Source organism: Palaemon carinicauda, chromosome 28 (assembly GCF_036898095.1).
Source record: "Palaemon carinicauda isolate YSFRI2023 chromosome 28, ASM3689809v2, whole genome shotgun sequence".
Lineage (NCBI taxonomy): Eukaryota > Metazoa > Arthropoda > Malacostraca > Decapoda > Palaemonidae > Palaemon > Palaemon carinicauda.
The window spans coordinates 52,313,960-52,339,651 of record NC_090752.1 but is presented as its reverse complement, the minus strand read 5'-3'; the positions used below and the strand labels follow the sequence as shown (position 1 = coordinate 52,339,651).

At 36.6% G+C, this 25,692-nt stretch overlaps 1 protein-coding gene across 2 annotated transcripts in view; it reads left to right on the top strand.

The window, feature by feature from the left end:
- The window catches only part of LOC137621576 (kinesin-related protein 8-like), a 92,388-nt gene extending 69,081 nt beyond the window's left edge, over positions 1–23,307 (top strand). For both annotated transcript variants that reach the window (XM_068351980.1, XM_068351981.1), the window contains exons 12-15: positions 8,693–9,380; positions 10,245–10,458; positions 12,339–12,423; positions 21,427–23,307. In XM_068351980.1, coding sequence (XP_068208081.1) covers positions 8,693–9,380; positions 10,245–10,458; positions 12,339–12,423; positions 21,427–21,462 — 1,023 coding nt within the window. In that variant the 3' untranslated portion in view covers positions 21,463–23,307. The remainder of the gene's footprint in view (positions 1–8,692; positions 9,381–10,244; positions 10,459–12,338; positions 12,424–21,426) is intronic.
- Positions 23,308–25,692: the final 2,385 nt, after the last annotated feature.

The following is a 25,692-nucleotide window of genomic DNA, read 5'->3' as shown; positions in this document are numbered from 1 at the left end:
TCGCTACTTCGCGGTTCGACCATCGCGGATTCACCACTTCGCGGATTTTTTCCATAACCCATATATATACAGTAATATATATATATATATGTATGCATGTATTTATGTATATATGTAGGTATGTATATGTGTATACATATAAATATATATATATACACACACACACACATATATATATATATATATATATACATATATATATATATATATATATATATATATATATATATATATATATATATATATATATATATATATATATATATATATATATATATATATATATATATATATATATATCTAAAGTAGGAAGATGTGATGTAGTTCTAAGGGAAAAGTATGGGAAATATGTCTGGGTAATAAGCAAAGCTCTACCTCCAGTTTGTTTCTTCATTATGATCAGAGATAAATGTAAACAAAACATTGGTTGCCATTTTTTATTGTGCTTTTTAGCGGGTTTAGGAAATGCATGATATAAAATCACCTTTAATATTTGTGCCTGTTTTAGTTTAGGGTACTGTAGTACATGCATTAAGTGTTCTGTACATTAAAGGGTAGTTTGTTAACAGTACTACATACAAGGGAAGGTTTTAAAAGTCTGAATATACATGTTGAATAAATAGGTAAATATGGTGTCACTACTTCGCGGATTTTCACCTATCGCGGCCGCGACTGGAACCTATCTACCGCGATAAACGAGGGTTCACTGTACTATTTATTTTCATGACAACTGACGTAAGTGTGGTGCCTCGGTAATTATTGCAGTAATTCTGGTCTCCACTTTTTGACATTTTCACCAACACTCCTAGCTTTCATTCATCAGGTGTTGTCTTTTCATACCACATTCTACAAAAAATCTTGTAAGTACTCTGGAAGTTATTTCATTTTCGGCCAATTTCATTTCAGCAGTTATTCCATCGTATCCAGGGGCTTTCCATCTCCTGAGTTTTTTAATGATAGTTTCAACTTCAAACACACTGAATTCATTCATGGGCACATCAAGGTCTTCCTCAGCTTCAGGTATATCAATGAAATTATTCCCTTCATATCTCCTATTCAGACATACATACTTATACCAAGGCACTAGCCGACATCAAACAAATGAAACAAAAAAGGGGACCTCTCATCTCTATGTTCCTCCCAGCCTGACAAGGGACTCAACCGAGTTCGGCTGGTACTGCTAGGGTGCCACAGCCCACCCTGCCCCTTTATCCACCACAGATGAAGCTTCATAACACTGAATCCCCTACTGCTGGTATCTCTGCGGTCATCCAAGGCACCGGAGGAAGCAGCAGTGCCTACCAGAACTGCGTCACAATCGCTTGCCATTCATTCCTATTTCTAGCACGCTCTCTTGCCTCTCTCACATCTATCCTCCTATCACCCAGAGCTTTATTCACTCCATCCATCCTCCCAAACCTTGACCCTCCTCTTGAACTTCTCCCATCAACTCTTGCATTCATCACCTTCTTTAGCAGACAGCCATTTTCCATTCTCTCGACATGGCCAAACCACCTCAACACATTCATAACCACTCTAGCTGCTAACTCATTTCTTACACCCGTTCTTACCCTCACTTCTTCATTCCTAACCCTATCTACTTGAGATACACCAGCCATACTCCTTAGACACTTCATCTCAAACAGATTCAATTTCTTTCTCTCCGTCACTTTCATTCCCCACAACTCCGATCCATACATCACAGTTGGTACAATCACTTTCTCATACAGAACTCTCTTTACATTCATGCCCAACCCTTTATTTTTCCCACTCCCTTAACTGCCCCAAACACTTTGCATCTTTCATTCACTCACTGACGTACATTTGGTTCCACTCCACCATTTGCTGCAACAACAGACCCCAAGTACTTAAACTGATCCACCTCCTCAAGTATCTCTCCATTCATCATGACATTCAACCTCGCACCACCTTCCCTTCTCGTACATCTCATAACCTTACTCTTACGCACATTGACTCTCAACTTCCTTCTCTTACACACCCTTCCAAATTCTGTCACTAATTGGCCAAGCTTTTCTTCCTTGTTTGCAACCAGTACAGTATCATCCGCAAACAACAACTGATTTACCTCCCTTTCATAGTCATTCTCGTCTACCAGTTTCAATCCTCTTCCAAGCACTCAAGCATTCACATCTCACCACTCCATCAACATACAATTTTAACAACCACGGCGACATCACACATCCCTTTCTCAGCCCCACTCTCACCGGAAACCAATCGCTCACTTCATTTCCTATCCTAACACACGCTTTACTACCTTTGTAGAAACTTTTCACTGCTTGCAACAACCTTCCACCAGCTCCATATAACCTCATCACATTCCACACTACTTCCCTGTCAACTCTATCATATGCTTTCTCCAGATCCATAAATGCAACCTTTTGGTAAGTATTTATTGCTTATTTGCCTAACTGTAAAAATCTGATTCATACAACCCCTACCTCTTCTAAAACCACCTTGTACTTCTAAGATTGCATTCTCTGTTTTATCCTTAATCCTATTAATCATTACTCTACCATACTCTTTTCCAACTACACTCAACAAACTAATACCTCTTGAATTACAACACTCATGCACATCTCCCTTACCCTTATAAAGTGGTACAATACACACACTAACCCAATCTACTGGTACCATTGACACACAAAACACATATTAAACAATCTCACCAACCATTCAAGTACAGTCACACCCCCTTCCTTCAACATCTCAGCTCTCACACCATCCATACCAGATGCTTTTCCTACTCTCGTTTCATCTAGTGCTCTCCTCACTTCCTCTCTTGTAATCTCTCTCATTCTCATCTCCCATCACCGGCACCTCAACACCTGCAACAGCAATTATATCTGCCTCCCTATTATCCTCAACATTCAGTAAATTTTCTAGATATTCCACCCACCTTTTCATTGCCTCCTCTCCTTTTAACAACCTTCCATTTCCATCTTTCACTGTCTCTTCAATTCTTGAGCCAGCCTTCCTTACTCTCTTCACTTCTTTCCAAAACTTTTTATTCTCTTCATATGAATGACCCAATCCCTGACCCTACCTCAGGTCATCTGCCCTCTTTGCCTCACTTACCTTGCACTTTACTTCCACATTTTTCTCTCTATATCTTCATACTTCTCTACACTATTACTCTGCAGCCATTCTTCAAAAGCCCTCTTGTTCTCTTCCACTTTTACCTTGACTCCTTTATTCCACCATTCACTGCCCTTCCTTATGCTGCCTCCAACAAACTTCTTGCCACACACATCACTTGCAATCCCAACAAAATTTTCTTTTACTAACTTCCACTCCTCTAAATTACCAGTTTCTCTTACTTTCACTTTGTCATATGCCATTTTCAACCTTTCTTGATATTTACTTTTTACCCTCGGTTTTATTAGCTCTTCAAGCCTCACTAGCTCCCTTTTACACCCACCTACTCTATTCCCCCCCTCTTTTGCTACAACTAATTTTCCTTCCACCAAAAAATGATCAGACATACCGTTAGCCATACCCCTAAACACGTGCACGTCTTTCAATCCTCCAAACATTCTTTTAGTTATCAACACATAATCCATTAACACCCTTTCTACCACTCTTCCATTTGCCACTCTTACCCATGTATACTTGGTTTTATCTTTCTTTTTGAAAAAGCTAGAACTTATCACCATCTCTTGCTCAACACATATTTACCAATCTCTCACCACTCTCATTTTCACCTGGTACGCCATACTTCTCAATGACACCTTCTACCTCTCCAGCGCCCACTCTAGCATTTAAGTCACCCATGACAACTACATAATTCCTTCTACCCTGTCCTTCTACACACCTAGTTAATTCATTCCAGAACTCATTCCGCTCTTCACTTTTCTCACAACCTGGCCCATATGCACTGACAAAAGCCTAACATTCCCTACCCAACCTAACCCTTACCCACATTAACCTAGATGATATCTTCTTCCATTCCACTACTTTACCTGTCATCGACTCACTTGGCAATAAAGCCACACCTTCTCTTGCTCTTCCCCTTTCAAACCCAGACACTCTACCAGACATTTCACCAAACATCACTTCACCCTTTCCCTTTTATCTTTGTCTCACACAAAGCTAAAGATATCCATCCTTCCATTCCTAAAGATACTTCCAATCTCACATCTTTTACTCGCTATCGTACTACATCCACGCACATTCAAACGCCCCAAAACTAGAGTGCGGGGAGCAGTCACTCTCCCCCCAGCTCCACCTCTTTGATGTCTCACAGGATTATAATACAGGAGAGGGGCTCTGGTGGGAATATTCTTTTAGGAGAATGATATAATTAAGTTTCTTGTGTTGCGAGGTCATAGTATAGTATATATGAATTAGTATTGCAATTGTTCTGTATTTATGCAATTGGTTATTGGTTACTCTTGACATACATGGTATGATGATATTATTGGTAAACCTTTTTAGGTTTTATTCTTTAAACAAGTTTAGCTTAAATTACCGTATTTCCCTTGTCATGAAACACACCTTTTTCCTGAAAAATTCTACCCAAAATCACCTTGCGTCTTAACACTAAGAAAAAATTGTAGAGTGAAGTTTGACAACTCTCAGAGACCCAACTAATGACATACAACCACTCACTCACCAGACATAAGATATAAACCTATAATTATCATTCATATGTAATAAATAAATTTATTTTTATATCACACTTCGTTTAATGTAGTACAGTAGCAAGTTATGTGTTTAGGTAATCAGCTGATGACTGCTAACCCTCTTCTACAAGCAAACGTGGAAACCAATCGTTTCCTAACTGACAATGCTTTGACATATTAGTTGTTTATGCAGTATTCAACTATTTTCTCATATTTTGTTAACATTTTGTAATAAAACAATATTTTGATCATGACTTTGATGTGTGAGTTCCAAAATAATCTAAAGAGACAGTTGCTGAATATGATCTTGAAAAAAACATCTCACTGTTAGTTGAGTGCAGTGTTACCAAGTTGGCAGAAAACTAGACCTAGAGTCACATACAGTAGCAAAAGTATTCCACCTAAAGGAACACTATAAATGTCTTTGATCAATAATTAAATTTGTGTGAAAATATGTAGGCTATATGAGGTTGTTTGGAAGATTGAAAGACGTGCACGTGTTTAGGGGTATGGCTAACGGTATGTCTGATCATTTTTTGGTGGGAGGAAAATTAGTAGTAGCAAAAGAGTGGGGGAATAGAGTAGGTGGATGTAAAAGGGAGCTAGTGAGGGTTGAAGAGCTAATAAAACCGAGGGTAAAAAGAAAATATGACAAAGTGAAAGTAAGAGAAACTGGTAATTTAGAGGAGGAGTGGAAGTTAATAAAAGAAAATTTTGTTGGGATTGCAAGTGATGTGTGTGGCAAGTAGTTTGTTGGAGGCAGCATGAGGAAGGGCAGTGAATGGTGGAATGAAGGAGTCAAGGTAAAAGTGGAAGAGAAAAAGAGAGCTTTTGAAGAATGGCTGCAGATTAAGAGTGTAGAGAAGTATGAAAGATATAGAGAGAAAAATGTGGCAGTAAAGCACAAGGTAAGTGAGGCAAAGAGGGCAGCTGACCTGAGGTGGGATCAGGGATTGTGTCATTCATATGAAGAGAATAAGAAGAAGTTTTGGAAAAAAGTGAAGAGAGTAAGGAAGGCTGGTTCAAGAATTGAAGAGACAGTGAAAGATGGAAATGGAAGGTTGTTAAAAGGAGAGGAGGCAAGGAAAAGGTGGGCGGAATATTTTGAAAGTTTACTGAATGTTGAGGCTAATAGGGAGGCAGATATAATTGCTGTTGCAGGTGTTGAGGTGCTGGTGATGGGAGATGAGAATGAGAGAGAGATTACCAGAGAGGAAGTGAGGAGAGCACTAGATGAAACGAGAGTAGGAAAAGCATCTGGTATGGATGGTGTGAGAGCTGAGATGTTAAAGGAAGGGGGTGTGACTATACTTGAATGGTTGGTGAGATTGTTTAATATGTATTTTGTGTTGTCAATGGTACCAGTAGATTGGGTTTGTGCATGTATTGTACCTCTATATAAGGGTAAGGGAGATGTGCATGAGTGTTGTAATTCAAGGGGTATTAGTTTGTTGAGCGTAGTGGGAAAAGTGAATGGTAGAGTACTGATTATGTAATAGAATTAGGATAAAACAGGGAATGCAATCTTAGAAGTACAGGGTGGTTTTAGAAGAGGTAGGGGTTGTATGAATCAGATTTTTACAGTTAGGCAGATATGCGATAAATATTTAGCAAAAGGTAAGGTGTATGTTGCGTTTATGGATCTGGAGAAAGCGTAAGATAGAGTTGATAGGGAATCAATGTGGAATGTGATGAGGTTATATGGAGTTGGTGGAAGGTTGTTGCAAGCAGTGAAAAGTTTCTACAAAGGTAGTAAAGCGTGTGTTAGGATAGGAAATGAAGTGAGTGATTGGTTTCCGGTGAGAGTGAGGCTGAGACAGGGATGTGTGATGTCGCCGTGGTTGTTTAAATTGTATGTTGATGGAGTGGTGAGAGGTGAATGCTCGAGTGCTTGGACGAGGATTGAAACTGGTAGACGAGAATGACCATGAATGGGAGGTAAATCAGTTGTTGTTTGCGTATGATACTGTACTGGTTGCAGACGCGGAAGAGAAGCTTGGCCGATTAGTGACAGAATTTGGAAGGGTGTGTGAGAGAAGGAAGTTGAGAGTTAATGTGGGTAAGAGTAAGGTTATGAGATGTACGAGAAGGAAAGGTGGTGCGAGGTTGAATGTCATGATGAATGGAGAGTTACTTGAGGAGGTGGATCAGTTTAAATACTTGGGGTCTGTTGTTGCAGCAAATGGTGGAGTGGAAGCAGATGTACGTCAGAGAGTGAATGAAGGATGCAAAGTGTTGGGGGCAGTTAAGTGAGTAGTAAAAAATAGAGGGTTGGGCATGAATGTAAAGAGAGTTCTGTATGAGAAAGTGATTGTACCAACTGTGATGTATGGATCGGAGTTGTGGGGAATGAAAGTGACGGAGAGACAGAAATTGAATGTGTTTGAGATGAAATGTCTAAGGAGTATGGCTGGTTTATCTCGGGTAAATAGGGTTAGGAACGAAGTAGTGAGGGTGAGAATGGGTGTAAGAAATGAGTTAGCAGCTAGAGTGGATATGAATTTGTTGAGGTGGTTTGGTCATGTTGAGAGAATGGAAAATGGCTGTCTGCTAAAGAAGGTGATGAATGCAAGAGTTGATGGGAGTAGGTAGTAGGTAGTAGGTTGGCCAGGGCACCAGCCACCCGTTGAGATACTACCACTAGAGAGTTAGCGGGCCCTTTTACTGGCCAGACAATACTACATTGGATCCTTCTCTCTGGTTACGGTTCATTTTCCCTTTGCCTACATATACACAAAATAGTCTGGCCTATTCTTTACAGATTCTCCTCTGTCATCATACACTTGACAACACTACAAACAATTCTTCTTCACCTAATGGGCTAACTATTGCACTGTAATTGTTCATTAGCTACTTTCTTCTTGGTAAGGGTAGAAGAGACTCTTTTGCTATGGCAAGCTGCTCTTCTAGGTGAAGGACACTCCAAAATCAAACCATTGTTCTTTAATTTTGGGTAGTGCTATAGCCTCTGTACCATGGTCTTCCACTGTCTTGGATTAGAGTTCTCTTGCTATTTATCTTATTTCTGATATCTTATTTCTCTTCCTCTTCCTCTTATTTTAATGTTGTTACTGTTCTTGAAATCTTATATTTTTCCTTGTTTTCTTTCCTCACTGGGGTATTTTCCCTGTTGGAGCTCCTGGGCTTATAGCATCCTGCTTTTCCAATTAGGGTTGCAGCTTAGCAAGTAATAATAATAATAAAAAAGAAGTACAAGAGGAAGGCCAAGGTTTGGTGGATGGATGGAGTGAAGAAAGCTCTGGGTGATAGGAGGATAGATGTGAGAGAGGCAAGAGAGCATGCTAGAAATAGGAATGAATGGCGAGCGATTGTGACGCAGTTCCGGTAGGCCCTGCTGCTTCCTCTGGTGCCTTGGATGACCGCGGAGGTAGCAGCAGTAGGGGATTCAGTGTTATGAAGCTTCATCTGTGGTGGTTAATGGGGGAGGGTGGGCTGTGGCACCTCTAGCAGTACCAGCCGAACTCGGTTGAGTCCTTTGTCAGGCTGGGAGGAACGTAGAGGGGAGAGGTCCCCTTTTCTGTTCCATTTGTTTGATGTTGGCTACACCCCAAAATTGCGGGAAGTGCATTGGTATATGTATGTATTACTAGAATATTATTTCTTTACCAAAATTTGATTAACAACATTTTGCAACACTGCTTTCGTGTAAACAACAGTTGGAACACTAAAAGAGTAATTGTGGTGGCAATTACAACTGGTTTAGTAGTTTCTTATATGAATATGTAATTAAGTTGGGATAACTGGTGTGCAACTAATTAATATTACCTTAAACATTTCTTAATTCGCTGACTAGGAATTGTTGCTTAGAATTCTAAAATCCTCAATTTTTTTTTTCCCCAAAAAATGATTTGCTAATTTAAGGGTGCATCTTACCACTTGTAGCATCTTATGACATGGGAAATACTTTATTTCATTGTGCAGTAATTATTATGAAAAGAAAAATAGTCATCAGTTTAGAGTTAGGTATTTTGAACATTTTGTTTAATTTCTGCAAGGTAATAATGATTTGTATCCACTATTATTTACAGGTTGCTGAAGGGTTGAAATCAGAAAAGGAGAATAAAGTATTTGAAAAAGCCTTAAACACAAGGCAACCACTTTGTGATGTAAGCAATCTAATGAAGTCTGATACAAAAACAGTGGAGAATATTACCATGCCTCATATGAATGAGGAATTGGCCACATGTAATATTCTAAGAGATCAACCTTTAACCAGCACAACCTTCAACTCGAAGCGTCATGTTAGGAAGTCCACTCGCCTGTCAACGAAAAGAAGCCTGCACAATGCCATTTTTGAGAAGGTGTCTCCTTTGTGTCAGCGGGAGAATTATTCACCACTTATGTCTTTTTCAAAACTGGATGAGACGACCTATAAAAATAACACTACTGTAGTCCTGAATAATAATGGATCATCTCCTGAACTATGTTCAAAACTACCGTCGGAAAGTATGAAAGCCACATGCTTAGAAGAAACAATGCTATATCAAGAAGTTCTGAATCTTCCTGGCAATTCTGCAGCTCCTAAGAAAGATGCTACATTTGTTTTCAGTGCCAGTGCCATATCACAGTCGCCTCTTCAGATAGACCGTATAACTAAAAGGAAACCTGCGAGGCGCTCGATGAGGCTTTCAGCTTTGAAAGCGACTCAACAAAATTTTGAGATTCTGACTGGAACTAGTCCTACAACTTCTTTATGCAAGCAGAAGGGGGAAAAAAGTAAGTTTCCATAGTTGTTATTACTGATGCTTTCCTGGTGTATGGCAAGTCTTTAACACCTATTTTTACCCCCATGAATTATCTTCAGTTTCATCGTAAAATCCTATTCCTAAGTTTATCAAGCTTATCATTCACGTTTTTAATATGTTGGTTTTCAGAAAGGATCTTTCAATTTACTTCTTTTCCTAATATTAACAACCAACTCTCAGAGATTTTATATAAATAATCATGTAAGGGAACTGAATTCTCATTTACGGAAATAAGTTTGGAGCAAAAGATTTCCGGTTAGGCACTGGTAATACTTTATTTTTAGGCATTCATATTGCCAGGTTTCTGAGCTTGCATTTTATCTTTTGTGATAATAGGGCCCATTATGAATATCGATATAAAATTTATTTGAGGATCCAGAAACTAAAATAAAATTTTTTTAAAAACTTTCTAAACTTTTTGATGGAGATAGGCCTACAGTACATTATGTGTACAGTACTGGATTTTATTTACTTAAACAAACTAAAATATCATCATCAAAACAAAGTACTATTTCACATTGCCATTGGCATAAAGGTTATTAGTCTCTTAAGTTCTATTTCAATTAAACGCATATTGTGTTTATTCTTGATATATGGATATAATGAACTAACCACATTTGAATGAATAACAATTTTGAGATCTGTATTAGTAAGAGATTTTTCCTTTAAAAACATGTTGAAGGTTCCAATTTTAATTATTGAAGACTCAATGACATTATGGTTTCAAGTTAAGCATTACTGAAGTCTTAGTAAGTAATGACTAAGTTATAGTAATCTTATTTGCCAGTTTGTTCAGATACATATCAAATTTTCATGTGTTACTTTCTGAATTCAGGTGCTCGGCTAAATGCAACAATTCAGGTGGCAGAGGATGCTAGTCCAGCCTTGAGCACTACGGCTGTGAGCAAGTGGAAATTGGTTATGAGTCCCCGCTTACAAGAAGACTATTATAAGGAGATTTTAGATGTACTTAATAGCGGTACTGTTCGTAAACTACAAAGCCTGCCCACCATTGGACCTAAAACTGCAATGGTTTTATATAATTACAGGTAAGTAACTGCAAGGAAATTGATTTTTTATATAACTTATTTATTTTGTTACTGTATATTTCTATATTTTAATGCACAATGTTAATTCAGTAGCATCATGTTTTTTTTTCACAAAAAATTATGAACATCTATTATTATTGTTTTATTTATTTTGGTTTGATAGACAGCAATTAGTGTGAAGGTTTCTAGTTATGCAGTCACTGTTAATGTCTCTTCTTGGGAGCATGGCCATTCAACTGATTTGTTTAATTGCTTTAAGTAGTGAAGATGAGCCGAGTGGTGGCTTTAAATGGCTACCAGTCTTAAGTCGATAAGTCAAGTCCTGGTCCATAATATCTCATAATATCATTATCTATTTTGTGCCTTCCTTATTTTGTGTATAATCTTAATGCCTATTTGTTAATTGGGGGAATGAATCCATACAATATGTAATACACTCTTATTCCTCTTTACTGTGCGTTCTTAAAAATCTCCATTATCATGACCTTTCTTATATCAGCTCCTCATTTCACTGGGTTAGAAATGAAGAGAGTTTTCTCCATTCTCATCTATCCTACACTATCCTACACTTGGACTTTCTAAACACCCATTAGGTCTATCTTCATTTATCACCTTTTTTCATCAATTTTTTGGTCTATCCAAACAGTAATGGTTTTCTAACCACTGTTCCTCATCCTGTCTCATCACATATCCAAACTATATCAACCTTTGAATTCTCAGTCTTGTATCTAATTTCTTGACTTTACATCTTTCCACTACATTCTTGCTTGTAATGTGATCTTCCCTCTGTACTCCAGTCACGAATCCCAAAATTCTTGGGTCACACCATATAAAAATCTCTTCCATTTTCTTAGTACCAAAGTTTCAGCTGCATGAATTAGTATCACCCATTAGCTGTTGAGCTTACGCTGATTTACTGTCCCCTCCTCTCCTTCACTCTCAACCTTTTGAATACTTCCACATTTCCTCAGAGTGTGCTTTGAATACACTGTCCTCAGCTATCAGGGATTCCCCAAACTCCTCTGTAGCTTCCTTCATTACCATAACTAACTGTAGCCTATTGGAAACATTCTAGCCTTGCAATTTGCTAGACTGGAATTCAAGACTTACTCAAGCTTGATAGTGTCTCTAACTTCACTATCATTGAGAGCTAGGGATGGGATGTTTGGGGAAGCCTATAGGTCTACCTGCTGAATTATCAGCACCTCTCCTTGCTTGATGGAGAGGGGCTTGGATGCTGATTATATGTATAAATGGTCAGGCTCTAGGATATTCTCCTGTCTCTTGCCTCTGCCATTCATGAGTCCTTGATATACTTAAAAATCTATCTCAAACACTTCTAATATCCTGCTCACCTCTATATCTAGAGCCATTTAATTTTTAACCAGTATATTTACACCCCTTTACTTTGTTTTATTGTCATACCACCAGAATTTATACTACTAATGATTTTAAGCCACCTTTTTATCCTCCTGAATAAAATAAATAATCCTTCTGTTTTGGCAGTTCTTTTCTACATTGTTCACTGTTCCTACATAAATAGCACTCACCTTAAGTGAGCTTGCCTTGTTTTCTTTCACTACACACATTCTTCCCACCCTCCAGATTAAGGTCAGTCTTTTGGCATTTCAAGTGTTATGAAGTTTATAGCCTATAGCCTATAGTCTAAAGTCTTTCAGCTTTTTAAGTTTTATGAAAAATTATATTTGTAAATTCAGCTGCAATTAAAAAAAAAACTTATACAGATCTAAAATCTTTCTGAAACCTGACACCAAAGACTATCAGACTCTTGGCGAGCGATTTAGTTGTACTTGGTATATTTGTAAATTTCATCCTTTTTGTTTTAATCCCTGGTCATTTAGGAAATTCTCTCTTAACAGGCAGATGTTTGGTAAATTTGGTGCGGTCGAGGATATTGCAAAAATTCCAGCATTGCCAAAATCTTTTTATGGGCGGTTCATGAAGGTAAGTATTTACTTTGGTTATTATGAAATTAATCCTTAAGAAAAATATACTGTATACATTTTAATCTCACTAGATGAACAAGTGTTTGATGGAAGAATAGCAAAATTGAGAAAAGCTGAAACAAACTAAGTTAGCTAGCAAGTTAAAATTCAACACTTACAATTAATGGAAAATCAGCCATGAAAAACTGATTAGTCTAAACTTAAGTCGACCCTGGGAAAATTAAAGAACTTCCCTTTTGATTTACAGATTTTTTGTTTCATAATTTTAAGTCTTGTGCAGTAACACGAAGACAAAAACAAGCTAACTACTTTTGCTAATCATATGACAAGGTAGAGTTATTTTTGCTAGAGCTAATTTGGTTGTAAATATTTCAATACTGTAAAAGAAGCAATTTGTGCACCTTAATTTTATTGAGCCAAGATAGGAAAAGAAACTAAATACATCTCAGTAACAGGCATGATTAAGAACAAGACATGTAGACATGCAGTATTTAATTCAATCACTTTACATTTGTTGCAGTTCAGTTTAAGTTTATAACAGTCCAATGCTTTTGAAGTGTTCAGGATTTGTATAATTACCAAATTACATGTATAATGGCATGTACTAAATGACCTTCCATGGTCTGGCAATATCATTACTCCGGCAAATCTCTGGATCCAAAGTTGCCATATTATCGCTGGTGGACCAGTAACATTTAGAAAAAAGTTTTAGTATAGAAAAAATTTGGAAATTCATATTTCTTTTAATTTGGAGCACTTTACAAGTCGAATATTTTCTAAAAAAAGGAAAAAACAAAATTAACTTGCAATCTTTAACACTAACATGGTAAATGTGATTGCTAATGTTATAAAAACCAAAAAGTTCTTTTAAATCCAGAGTAATTACAGTACAGTAGTTTGAATAAGGTGAAAGTATCTAAAATATTAACTGTATGTTTTGTAAATCATCCTACTGAATAAGTAGATACCTCAAAGCTATTAGTTTTCATCTCCAAGTGATTGGTGGTGGTGGATTGACTGGCCTCATGTTTGTCCCGTTTGATATTCTTGTCTTTAATTATCTTGGTTGGATAAGACCTAATTGCAATGAAGATCTCATATACAGTATATGATTTGTCCCTACACAGAATACAAACTTTACGTTATTTACATAGGAGAAGAAATTGGTGCAAGCTGCCCTACAGTTTAAAGTTCAACCGTTCCAGTTGTTACTAGTGGTAGCAGGGAGAAGCAACCCCCCCCCTCACTCATACCTTCTTTCACTTTGATCTTAGCCGTGGTGGAAGACAGATGTCTCCTTTCATGTTTGCTGGCTGTGACATAATGGGACTTTTACTCTTGGTTTTATTTTCAGTATGACACATTAGCATCTTGGGTATATTGTCTTCGAAATGGAGACTTGATTAATATCATGGCTCCATTAAGTTTTTGGGTTGACTAAAGGCAAACACCTTACCTTCTTGGACATAGACTTTCCTGAAGTCTTAGGATTGGAGAACCTCTAAGAGTAATTCTCTGTCTGTCTGTGTATGCCGATCAATCGGTGGACACAGGAGTGCTGTTGATTTGACGTTTTCAGCCTTGCTTATAGGCAGCGATTACTCTGTGACCCGATCACCCGACTGTCAGCGATTAAAATGCTTTTAGTGATTTGGAAGATTCGCACAATACCCTACCTATTGGGGCCATCAAGCGAAATCTGGCCTTTCACTTGAGAGATGACCCTTCAGGGTTTTTCGGCAGACTCGATCGCTACCACGAACTGCTGACCAAACCTGGTAGTTTATCCAAAGAAGCAGTCTCTCAAAGCTTGCGACATGATTCAGGCTTGCATTAATGTCAAAGGTGAAAGCTATCCTGTCACGTAGGAGTTTGACGAAGCAAGTGATCAAGGAGTGCCTTATGACCCAGGCTCGCACGCGATCCAAGCTCACTACACGCCTGGATTGTAGCACCAAAGGAGAAAGCTATCCTTTCATCTGAGAGTTTTGCTTAAAACAAGCAATCTTTCAATGCCACGTGATTTAGGATCACAGCACGATCCAGGCTCACTGGACCATGCGGTTATAACTGCTCATGATTTTCTGAACCTGCTCTCTACCTGTTGGGGTAGAGCATAAGAACCAGGCTTACACACCTGTGGCAGATCATGGTCCCGTGTGGGCTTTTGATTCTTTCACATTTCACACTCTCGGCGTTCACTTGAGATGATTGCAGAGCGTCACTCAACAAAGTCGCTTGGCTTACCCAAGCGCTCGCTTACTCTCTCTTGAATGCGCTTTTGAGCTATCGACTGTATTACTTGGCCCCTAACATGAGTAAGGCAGGTAGGAATGTATAATAAGAGGGTTATTTCACTGCTTGGGTACTGACATCACTAACCTAAGAGCTCAAGGGTATGTTTTCTCATTAAGAAACATTTGTGCTTGAGATATGTAATTACAGTATATGCATTTATGTGTTCACTATTTGGCTAAAAATTCCAGGTTTGCCTAAAGGATTCCAGAAATTTTTGTGCATCTGACTCGGCAATTCAGAATTCAATTATTTTGAGGAAAATACAAATGCCTTTAGATTTGTAATATATTTCTTTTTCATGATTTGACTCGATTTTAAAGAAAACAACCCAAATTCAGGTGTGCTTGTGTAAAGCAACTTCCCTTCCAAGAGTAAAGAAACATCAGAATGGAGCTCCTCCCTGGTACAAAGGTAACACGTTCTAGCATTAGCATGGCAGCAAATACAGTAGATCCCACATAGGGATTGATTTTTTTAATTGCTTCTTCACTAGCAAGTGACTCAGTAATTCAGAATTCAGTTGTTTTTGGGGAAAAGTACAAATGGTTTTAGAATTGTAATGTATTTTTTTTTCATGATTCGACTTGGGTTTGAAGAAAACAACCCAAATTCAGGTGTGCGTGTGTCAAGCAACTAACCTTCCCAGAGTAAAGAAACATCAGAACGGAGCTCCTCCCTGGTACAAAGGTAACACGTTCTCCTAGCATTAGCTTGGTAGCAAATCTATCCCACATAGGGATTGCTTTTTTTAATTGTTTCTTCATTATTATTCAGTTTTCTTGAAAAGCTTTATGCATAGAGACTTTTGAAGGAACTTTTGTTCATACATTAGTATTTTCTGCCGCAGGAAGGTACAGTTGTTGGTCAGCTGATGATAAGACGAAAGAAAAGGGGACCGTTTTCTTTTGTTTAAAAATGTGATCTTTAAGACCGTTTGGTAGTCTCAATGGATACTATTACCATTATTTTCTCTCCCATTGGAAGAAATAAGGTTCGCCAGCCAAAAAACTACAATAATTGAGTGCTGTTGGGTTTTCTCCTTCAACAATCCACGACTGCTATCTTTTGGGTTTATGCTCTTACTTTTGATGAGCAAACATTAGAACGACATCCCTATGTCAGCAGCTTTTGAAATTTTCCAAGATAGCTAGTCTAGATAGTAGTCTAAGGGTTTGCATGTTTTTAAGAGAGTGCTATGACTTAAGTAAATATTTGCAAGCTGCAGGTATTCATTGGTTGTCTGTGACCGATTGCTCTCCTGTTTGCTATTGGTCTAATCCCTTTTAACTACTGGACTCTTGACCACATGCTCAGTTTTATACAGCATAATAAGAAATGCATTTACTTCCTGAGGACTCTTAACAGGCAGGGAACCCATGTAGTAGTTACACTTACGCACATTCTGAGTGGTCACTTACGTATGTTGTCATTAGCCGGTTGACCTGGAAGCCCTGGCCTTTTTGCCTTCCCTTGTTAGTCCAGTCTAAAGATGGAGACTGACTCTGGACCAATGGAAATTGGGCTAACACCTTTGGCAGCATCAGATACTCTTCTATCCAAGTATCTGCCCGATAGTGCTCCCGAAAGCGCTCCCTCAGCATGCTCGCCTCTCAGAATGAATGTACTCATTGAGTGCTAGGATAGACACCTTTATCCTCACCCCTTTGAACTTGCCAACCCTTTAGGTACCTTCGCAATTGCTTATTGCATGCAAGTGTTAATAGTTCTTGCCGAAGACTCCATTGAATCTCCAGCTCGTGCAGGTACTGATGCTGACGTGGATAGCCCCGTTATAGGAATGTGCAGAATGGTACCCTGACCCTCTTATGTTATTAACGAACAGAGGTTCTGAGGGAGGTTTCTCCTCTCCAAGACTTGCAGCACCTACCACATGTTCAGATTTACCATCAAACATTGAATCCTTATGATTACTGGAGGGTATCCAGCATCTCCTCACTGAGAGAGGGTTTTTGCACATGGCAAAACAGATGGCTGGTTATTGTATCTCCGAGAGGAAAACTCAGCTCAGTCTTAAGCCAAGTCTTTAGAAAAAGAGTTTGATATTTCCTCTTCCATAGAGCTTTACATGCAAATACGGAGTTTTGAACAGGCTTGCCTTCAGTCGAAAGTGAGACCATCTTTGTGGATTGGTGTCAAAGTTCTTTGTTACTCCCCAAAAAAAGTACTTAAGAGTCATTACATCAGGCTTCAACCATGATGTAACTTGGAAACAGTTTTTTTCCATGCTTCAACCTCAGAGAAGAGTTTTAGCAAGTTGCATAGTCTCTTATGAAGTCACCTATTCAGTGTGGTGGGGGTACGTTAAATTCAGCGTAGTCTTCGAATTCATTGCTAGATGTAAAATCTGAACTAAAAAATCCTTTCCCCAATCTTTCTCACAATCGTAGACTATCTGCTTTCATCTTATATTTATACAACACATAATTAGTCTTTATTATTTTTATTCAGAACGTGGTATCAAGTTACTGCTTTGACAACTATAATCATTAATGTTATATGCAAAGGTGGCTACCTTAGTGACGTAGATATCCTTCGCAGCATTCGGGACACAAAAAGTTTGTGGGCTATTCTTTCCACATTCTCCTCTGTCCTCATACACTTGACAACACTGAGATTACCAAACAATTCTTTGCTCAAGGGGTTAACTACTGCACTATAATTGTTCAGTGGCTACTTTTCTCTTGGCAAGGGTAGAAGAGACTCTAGCTATGGTAAGCCACTCTTCTAGGAGAAGGACACTTCAAAATCAAACCATTGATCTCTAGTCTTGGGTATTGCTATAGCCTCTGTACTATGGTCTTCCACTGTCTTGAAGTAGAATTCTCTTGCTTGAGGGTATGCTCGGGCACACTATTTTGTCATTTCTCTTCCTTTAGTGTTTTTTGAAGTTTTTAATATTTATATATGAAAAACTATTTCAAATTTTGTTACTGTTCTTGAACTATTTTATTTTAATTATTAATTGCTTCTCTTTTCAGTTATTTATTTCCTTTCCTTACAGAGCTAATTTTCCCTGTTGGAGCCCTTGGGCTTATAGCATCCTGCTTTTCTAACTAGGGTTGTAGCTTAGCTAGTAATGATAATCATAATGATGATAATAATAATAATAATAATAATAATAGCCATAATTTGTTTGTATCTCCTTTCTCAGTACATACCTTGAAGGTAAGATGCTTTGGCCAAGATGTCATTTCTTGTACTAGATATATTCCATCAGTGCCGTTAATTTGGTATCAGTTTTCTGCTTGTTACGAGACCGACTGGCTTCTCTAAGCAAGCTAAATTTCTTGATTGATTAGGGGAAAGAGACCACCAGTTTGCAAGTACAGTGATACCTCTGGATACGAAAGTTTCTGCTTACGAAAAATTCAGGATGCGAAAAGTGATTCGAAGATTTTTATGCCCCAGGATACGGATAAAATTTCAGGATACGAAAACCTTACGAGATCCCAACTCTTCGCCGAGAGTAATTTTAAAAAGCGCGCGCCGCCTGACTTTGAACTTGGGTAGACTCACTTACAGCCTCCCGCTCACCCATTGGTTATCTCCCTACTCAGACACTAGCTGACGCCATAAGATCCTGCTTTCCTATTGGTCGGCAACTATCCCAGCTTGCCTACGCACGGGCGTTCATCTCTCTCTCTCTCTTTTCGTTCCGACCGCGGTATCGTTAACAGACATTGTTTGCTTTCGCTTGTTTGACTTAGTGTTAATATACAGTACATTCGTACGCCACGTGTTATCGTTAATAAACATTCGTTACTGTGCACTGTACTGTATTAGTGTTTACTATACATAGACTGTATATAACGTTACGTAGTGTATTATATTACGTTTGCCTAACGCATTTTAGAAATGTGTTGAAAAGTAGGCAGAAACAAGCTTCAATGGATAGTTTCTTATTAAAGAGGCCAGCGGTATTAGTAGGCCAAGACGAAGGTGAAAGTGAAGAAAAGAAACAGAAAAGAGGAAGGGATGAAGAATTAGAAGGTGAAAGTAAAGAAAAGAAACAGAAAAAAGAAAGTGATGAAGAAGTAGAAGAGATTTAGAAAATAAGAAAAACGTAAAGTTATAAAAAAGCCAAAAAAAAAAAAAATCAATTTTAAGTTTTATGTTACCGTTAAGTGTTAAAGTAATTTTTTCTTTCATTTTATAGTTTTCCATACGTAATGTTAAGTGTTAATTATTTCTTCCATTTTTTATTTCGTAAAGTTTAAGTGTAAGTGTTAATGTGTTAAGTGTGTAAATTACTGTACGTAGTCTGTCACTTGTTACGTAGTGTATTATATTACGTTTGCCTAATGCCTTTTAGAAATGTGTTGAAAAGTAGGCAGAAACAAGCTTCAATGGGTAGTTTCTTATTAAAGAGTCCAGCGGTATTAGTAGGCCAAGACGAAGGTGAAAGTGAAGAAAAGAAACAGAAAAGAGGAAGGGATGAAGAATTAGAAGGTGAAAGTAAAGAAAAGAAACAGAAAAAAGAAAGTGATGAAGAAGTAGAAGAGATTTGGAAAATAAGAAAAACGTAAAGTTATAAAAGAGCAAAAAAAAAACAAAATTCAATTTTAAGTTTTATGTTACCGTTAAGTGTTAAAGTAATTTTTTCTTTCATTTTATAGTTTTCCATACATAATGTTAAGTGTTAATTATTTCTTCCATTTTTTTTTATTTCGTAAAGTTTAAGTGTTAATGTGTTAAGTGTGTAAATTACTGTACGTAGTCTGTCACTTGCTACGTTTTCTGCCTTATGCCATCCTCCTCTGCCGCGACTTCGCTATCGGACATCGTCTCAATCAAAAGGTAAGTTTCAACTTTTTTGTTACACTAATTAACTGTAACCTTTTTTTCAGAGTGTACAGGTATCAATCATTAATTTAGGTGTAGGTACAGGTAACAATACACCTTCACTGATCTAAATGCTTTACGTACATACAGTACCGTAACTTTTATACAGTAGTAAAGAAAACGGACCGTTTTCTTTGGGCTTGGGGGGGATAACTTGGCTATAACTATATTATTGAATAATCTCATAGTGGTTTCTGGAATGGATTAGGCTGTTTTTAACGGTTGTGTTAATTATTGAATGATAGAAATGGCTACATTGCATGTTTATTACTACAGTTTAGCGTGTTTATGAAAGAAAGGGTGACTTTTTATAAGGCTTGGAACGGATTAGGCTATTTACATGTAAAACACGACTCAAGATACGAAAATATCAGGATACGAAACCGCATCCTGAACGGATTAATTTCGTATCCTGAGGCATCACTGTATGTGGCTGAAAAAAAAAAAATTAAATCTTTCCACTCTTGTACATCAGGAACTAATGGTGTTCTTATATAATATAGTGTGTCTTCTTCGAGCTGTTAGGGAGCGATGGTAATGGGCATGCTAATACTCTTAATAGAGTTTCCTTTAAGCTTTGACAGTGCTTTGTTCATTTCTTCGGGACCTTAACCCTTTTACCCCCAAAGGATGTACTGGTACGTTTCACAAAAGCCATCCCTTTACCCCCATGGACGTACCGGTACGTCCTTGCAAAAAAATGCTATAAATTTTTTTTTTTTTGTATATTTTTGATAATTTTTTGAGAAAATTCAGGCATTTTCCAAGAGAATGAGACCAACCTGACCTCTTTATGACAAAAATTAAGGCTGTTAGAGCAATTTAAAAAAATATATATACTGTACTGCAAAATGTGCTGGGAAAAAAAAAAAACCCTGGGGGTTAAGGGTTGGAAATTTCCAAATAGCCTGGGGGTAAAAGGGTTAACTAGCTATGTTTATATCTGAGAAATTATAGTGAAAATAATACATTAGAATATTAATGCTTTAGAGTATGATTTAAAACCAAAATAATCAGATTCCCCAAAATTTATAATTACTGTATAGTAATACAAGCATTTCAACTGTGTAGTCTTGGAACACTACATAAGGGTAATAGTACTGTATAGTAATTTGTAAAATCAGTAGTCTTGGTAAACTACCTACAGTAATAATGATGATAATAATAATAGGAATCATAAAATGGAAACAACTCATTTTGCGTAACTTTACAGCTTCAAATAATTGCTTGTCACAGATTTTATTTTTCTATTAAGGATATGATGATACAGTACCTAGGGAAATGCAACTAAATCTATTTAGATATTTAATGCAGGGTTAGTAAACAATGTGCCTTGATGGGAACCACAAGGAAACTTGCGGGCAAAACTTTACAGTCAAACTTGAAATTATAGCTACACTGACTACTCATGCAGGTAAATAGTATAATGTACACTACTGTATAATAAGAAAATTTTCTCACCTCTTCTTTTGACAATGATTGACAACTACAAAATGAAAATGCTATGTGAAACACCACACTATAACTGGTAACTTGTAGCTCCACCACCATTATAAAATGAATGTCAGCTATGGCAGGGGAAAAAAAAAAAAAAAAAAAAAAAAAAAAAAAAAAAGTGTTTTTTTTATTTTCAATACTGTATTAAGTTATTAAATAAATAGTAAATTCTTAATTAAGTTCTAACCTATAGTTTTGTACACTAGCAAAGTATTTTCTGAACACAGGAATATGTTTATCGGACTAGAAAGCTAAATTTTGTGTATCTTATACATGATTGATGTTGGTAAGTTATTAGTTTTCTTGGTGTTGTAAACTAATAGATTATTTCTAATCTTTTCAGGCTAACCTGATGAACCGGATCTCTTTTGACATTTAGCTTTATTTATTTTTTAGTTTTCATATAGTAAGTATTGATTTTATATCAAGCATTTCTTCATGTTATTCTAGCAAAGTTTTATTATAAGATTTGTCTGCTAGTGATTAACTTTTTTTTTATATAATATAGGCTTTCATAGCTGTAAATAGTTAAAGCAAGAAAATCAGGGAAGTGTATTTTAGAACATTCAAATTAGTCATTGGTATTTAGAAATATGAAATGTTCTCACTGATTGCTTTGTAAGGGACTGTGTGCATTTTGCATGCTAATTTTCAAAACTCTGATCTCACTTATGCTTCATGTTTCGTAAAATGAAACTTTGGGTTTTAGTTCATGGTCAGTGCTTCATGTATTGTTAAGTACAGTAAAGTACTGTAATAAGTACAGTATTTACTTTTCATGTAAGGCTTATGGGGAATGGGGAATACATTTAAGGAAAGCTTTTTATTGACAAGTTGCATTAAAAGATTTCTTACTAAGCGTTAAAGGTTTTCAATGAAAAATAATTTGCCAATGATATATTGATGGATTTGGGCCATAAGGGGCCAGTCCTGGGGGCCGGGGAGGCAATTCAGTACTGAGGTGTAACAAAGAATAAAATCTTACAGTGCGCTATAAGAGTAATAATTCAGAGGTTAGACAGCAAAATAACATTACTTTGCCAAGGAAATTTAGCATTCAAGGTAAAAAAAGGCCAAGTTTACATTTTGAGGTTATGTAACTACTATGCAATATAGCAGTGTAATAGCAATTTTGCATGGGGAATAACATGTGTTAACAAAGCCATTTTACTATGCATAAATTAGAGATTTTCCTTGGAACACTACTTTTTATTGTGGTTTCATGCGGCGATTTAAAATCACTTTAGTTTGTTTCATTGCTTCTAGATTTTGGTTATGGTGTGTGGCTTATGTATTTCTCAAAGGAAGTCTGAATTTTTCTTTTGCTTCCATGATTATAAGTTTTTTATATCTTGTAGGTAATATGCTCCAAGGTTTATAGATTTATTTTATTTCTGTTCAACCCCATATGAAAATTAAGTTTTGTCAGATAACTATTACAAAAATAGTTTTGCTCTTATGGAATCTTAGACATGGCTAGTCCATTACTGGTCTTCATACAAATCTTTGATAAAGTTAAATATCAATACATGTACACAGGTATACCATTATTGCTATTGAAACTCCCGTTATATTCTCTATCAAAGCCGTTTCAATGCCCTCTACCCTGAAATTTTAAATACAGTATACCTATTTTCTTCCCTTGTAAAATTCCTACCCCTTAAGTACTAGAGTTACTTCTGGAGAGGTTGAAGGCAACTGTCTAAGCATGATTATGGCATAGTTCCGTTGTCTTTTTAGTTGTCTGTTCATGTGAATATGATAATAGAGGATGTTTATTTCTGGAATGACTGTGAGAGTTCCATTTTATTAATGGTAGGTTGACTTTAACTGACTCCCTACTATTATGTATGATTTAAGTGTACAGTATATTGAAAATTGAGAGGAATCTGATTTTGAAAACCAAACTTTAGGGTAACTAGGTTTGGTTAGATGCTTTAAAGTTTTATTCAAAATCTTCATTAACGAGTACCGTACAGTATTTGGTGATGTTAAAGTATATTTGTATTGATAATTAAAATTAAAAGATTTGTATGAACTGATTTCATGATGAGCTTATTTTTTTCTCTTTCTCCAATATTTATATTTATGTACAAAGTTTGCTATGTTGAAATTTGGATTTTTTATTGTTTAAAAAAAAGGAAATAGAAGTTTATAGATGAATCTTTGTAAGTTACGGTATTGCTCTATCTTTATTTTTACATTATTCTGGATTTAGTATTTTGTATTTACAAATAATTTAAGAAAGATCACCTCAATAAAATCAAATTTATTCTGCTTACAAAAATACATTTAGTAAAATGTGAAAGCTTGACAGAAAGAAAATACTTAAATTTTCTTTCTGTCAAGCTTTCACATTTTACTAAATGTATTTTTGTAAGCAGAATAAATTTGATTTTATTGAGGTGATCTTTCTTAAATTATTTGTAAATACAAAATTAATTATTTCTACTATTCTTTCTGTGCATTACTGTATAGTATTACAGTAACTTTTCCAGTGATGTAATGTCTGTGATGTATGGATCGGAATTGTGGGGAATGAAAGTGACGGAGAGACAGAAATTGAATGTGTTTGAGATGAAGTGTCTAAGGAGTATGGCTGGTGTATCTCGAGTAGATAGTGTTAGGAACGAAGTGGTGAGGGTGAGAACGGGTGTAAGAAATGAGTTAGCAGCTAGAGTGGATATGAATGTGTTGAGGTGGTTTGGCCATGTTGAGAGAATGGAAAATGGCTGTCTGCTAAATAAGGTGATGAATGCAAGAGTTGATGGGAGAAGTACAAGAGGAAGGCCAAGGTTTGGGTGGATGGATGGAGTGAAGGAAGCTCTGAGTGATAGGAGGATAGATGTGAGCGAGGCAAGAGAGCGTGCTAGAAATAGGAATGAATGGCGAGCGATTGTGACGCAGTTCCGGTAGGCCCTGCTGCTGCCTCCGATGCCTTAGATGACCGCGGAGGTAGCAGCCGTAGGGGATTCAGCATTATGAAGCTTCATCTGTGGTGAATAATGTGGGAGGGTGGGAAGTGACATCCTAGCAGTACCAGCTGAACTCGGTTGAGTCCCTTGTTGGGCTGGGAGGAACGTAGAGAGTAGAGGTCCCCCTTTTTGTTTTTGTTTCTTTGTTGATGTCGGCTACCCCCCAAAATTGGGGGAAGTGCCTTGGTATATGTATGTATGTATGTACTATGTGGTTTTTAATTTTTTACTGCTAGGTACAAATTGCACATTTTTCTTTATGCCAAGTCTTTTGATGTGTATAAAATGAAAATTGGTGGTGGAAGTATTCGGAAATTAAGATGGACAAGTTTTAGAACTTGTTGCTTTTAGAACAGCGCTGCATTTTCAAGATTTGTCTATGAGTAAGATTAGACATTAGACTATTGAGTGTGTTATAGAAAAGTTTTATTTCTTGACCTAACTTATTAGGTATTTTGAGCATGGCCAAAGTTTTAGTTATTAAATGGGAAATTTAGAGTAGGTCAAAGTTAAAAGAAGCCAAACAGATAGGCAAGTCAAGTCCATTGAGAGTCAAAATAGTAAATACAGAATAATTTCTGGTCAAAGGGCCACCAAGTTAACAATCAAATTGGAAAATCTTATACAAGACATTGGCAATTGTGCCATTAAACTTGTTTGTATGGCAAATATTACTTCAATGAGGCTAACACTTTAATTTGAAAAAAAAAAAAAACCTTTATTCCCCAGGATAGGGATATTAGCTTGGGGCTTTTGTTGCCAACCCAAAATAAGAGGAGGTTTATTTCTGTATATACTGTACTTGCTTAATGTAAAAATTAGAATACTTTTATTTGTAATGACATAAAATATTTGTAGTTAATTTTCTAATAATGAAATTACTTTTTCATCTTTTATACTGTATATATTCATGTTTACATATCAATCACCATCTAAACTGAAAGGTTGATGTAGTATACATTAAAACTGCATTGAGGTTACAAAAAGGATTTGAGAAATTTTATAGAGTATGTTTAATCTTGTATTCGTAGTGCAGAGCACTTGTCATGTGGGTACTTTGGTCAATCACATGACTTTTGACCACAAAATAAGAATATGGTTATTTCTTTATATAATTGCTCTACGTCAAATAATGCTAGAGCAATATTAGTTTTATTTATAATAAATTTTCAGGAGTCAGATATTTATTTTATTGCTCTCTTTCATCTTTTATACAGTCTTATATAAATTAGATTTTCATAAATAATGTATACTCGGTTAATAAATGAATAGCTTCCCAAATGAAGCTAATTTGTTATCTAAAATATTATGCCTAATTTTTTTGTCCTCGGTACTTAAACAGATTTAGGTATCCCTTCCTAGAGTCAAGACTACTACTGAAGAGTTTTGACCACTTATTCTATAATTTTTTTTTCAACCATGACATTTACAGCTTTACAATTCAGTATGATATCAAGCTAGAAAAAATGTCATACTGTACGGTACTTCCTACATGGTCTATCCCCTCCATCATAACAATCATGTTTCACCCTGTCAATGTTAGCATTTATCCATGTGCTTGGCAATTAAAAGTACCTTACTTGTGAACACTGAACAAATATCAGTCTCTCCCAGCATCGTACTGTATTACCTCC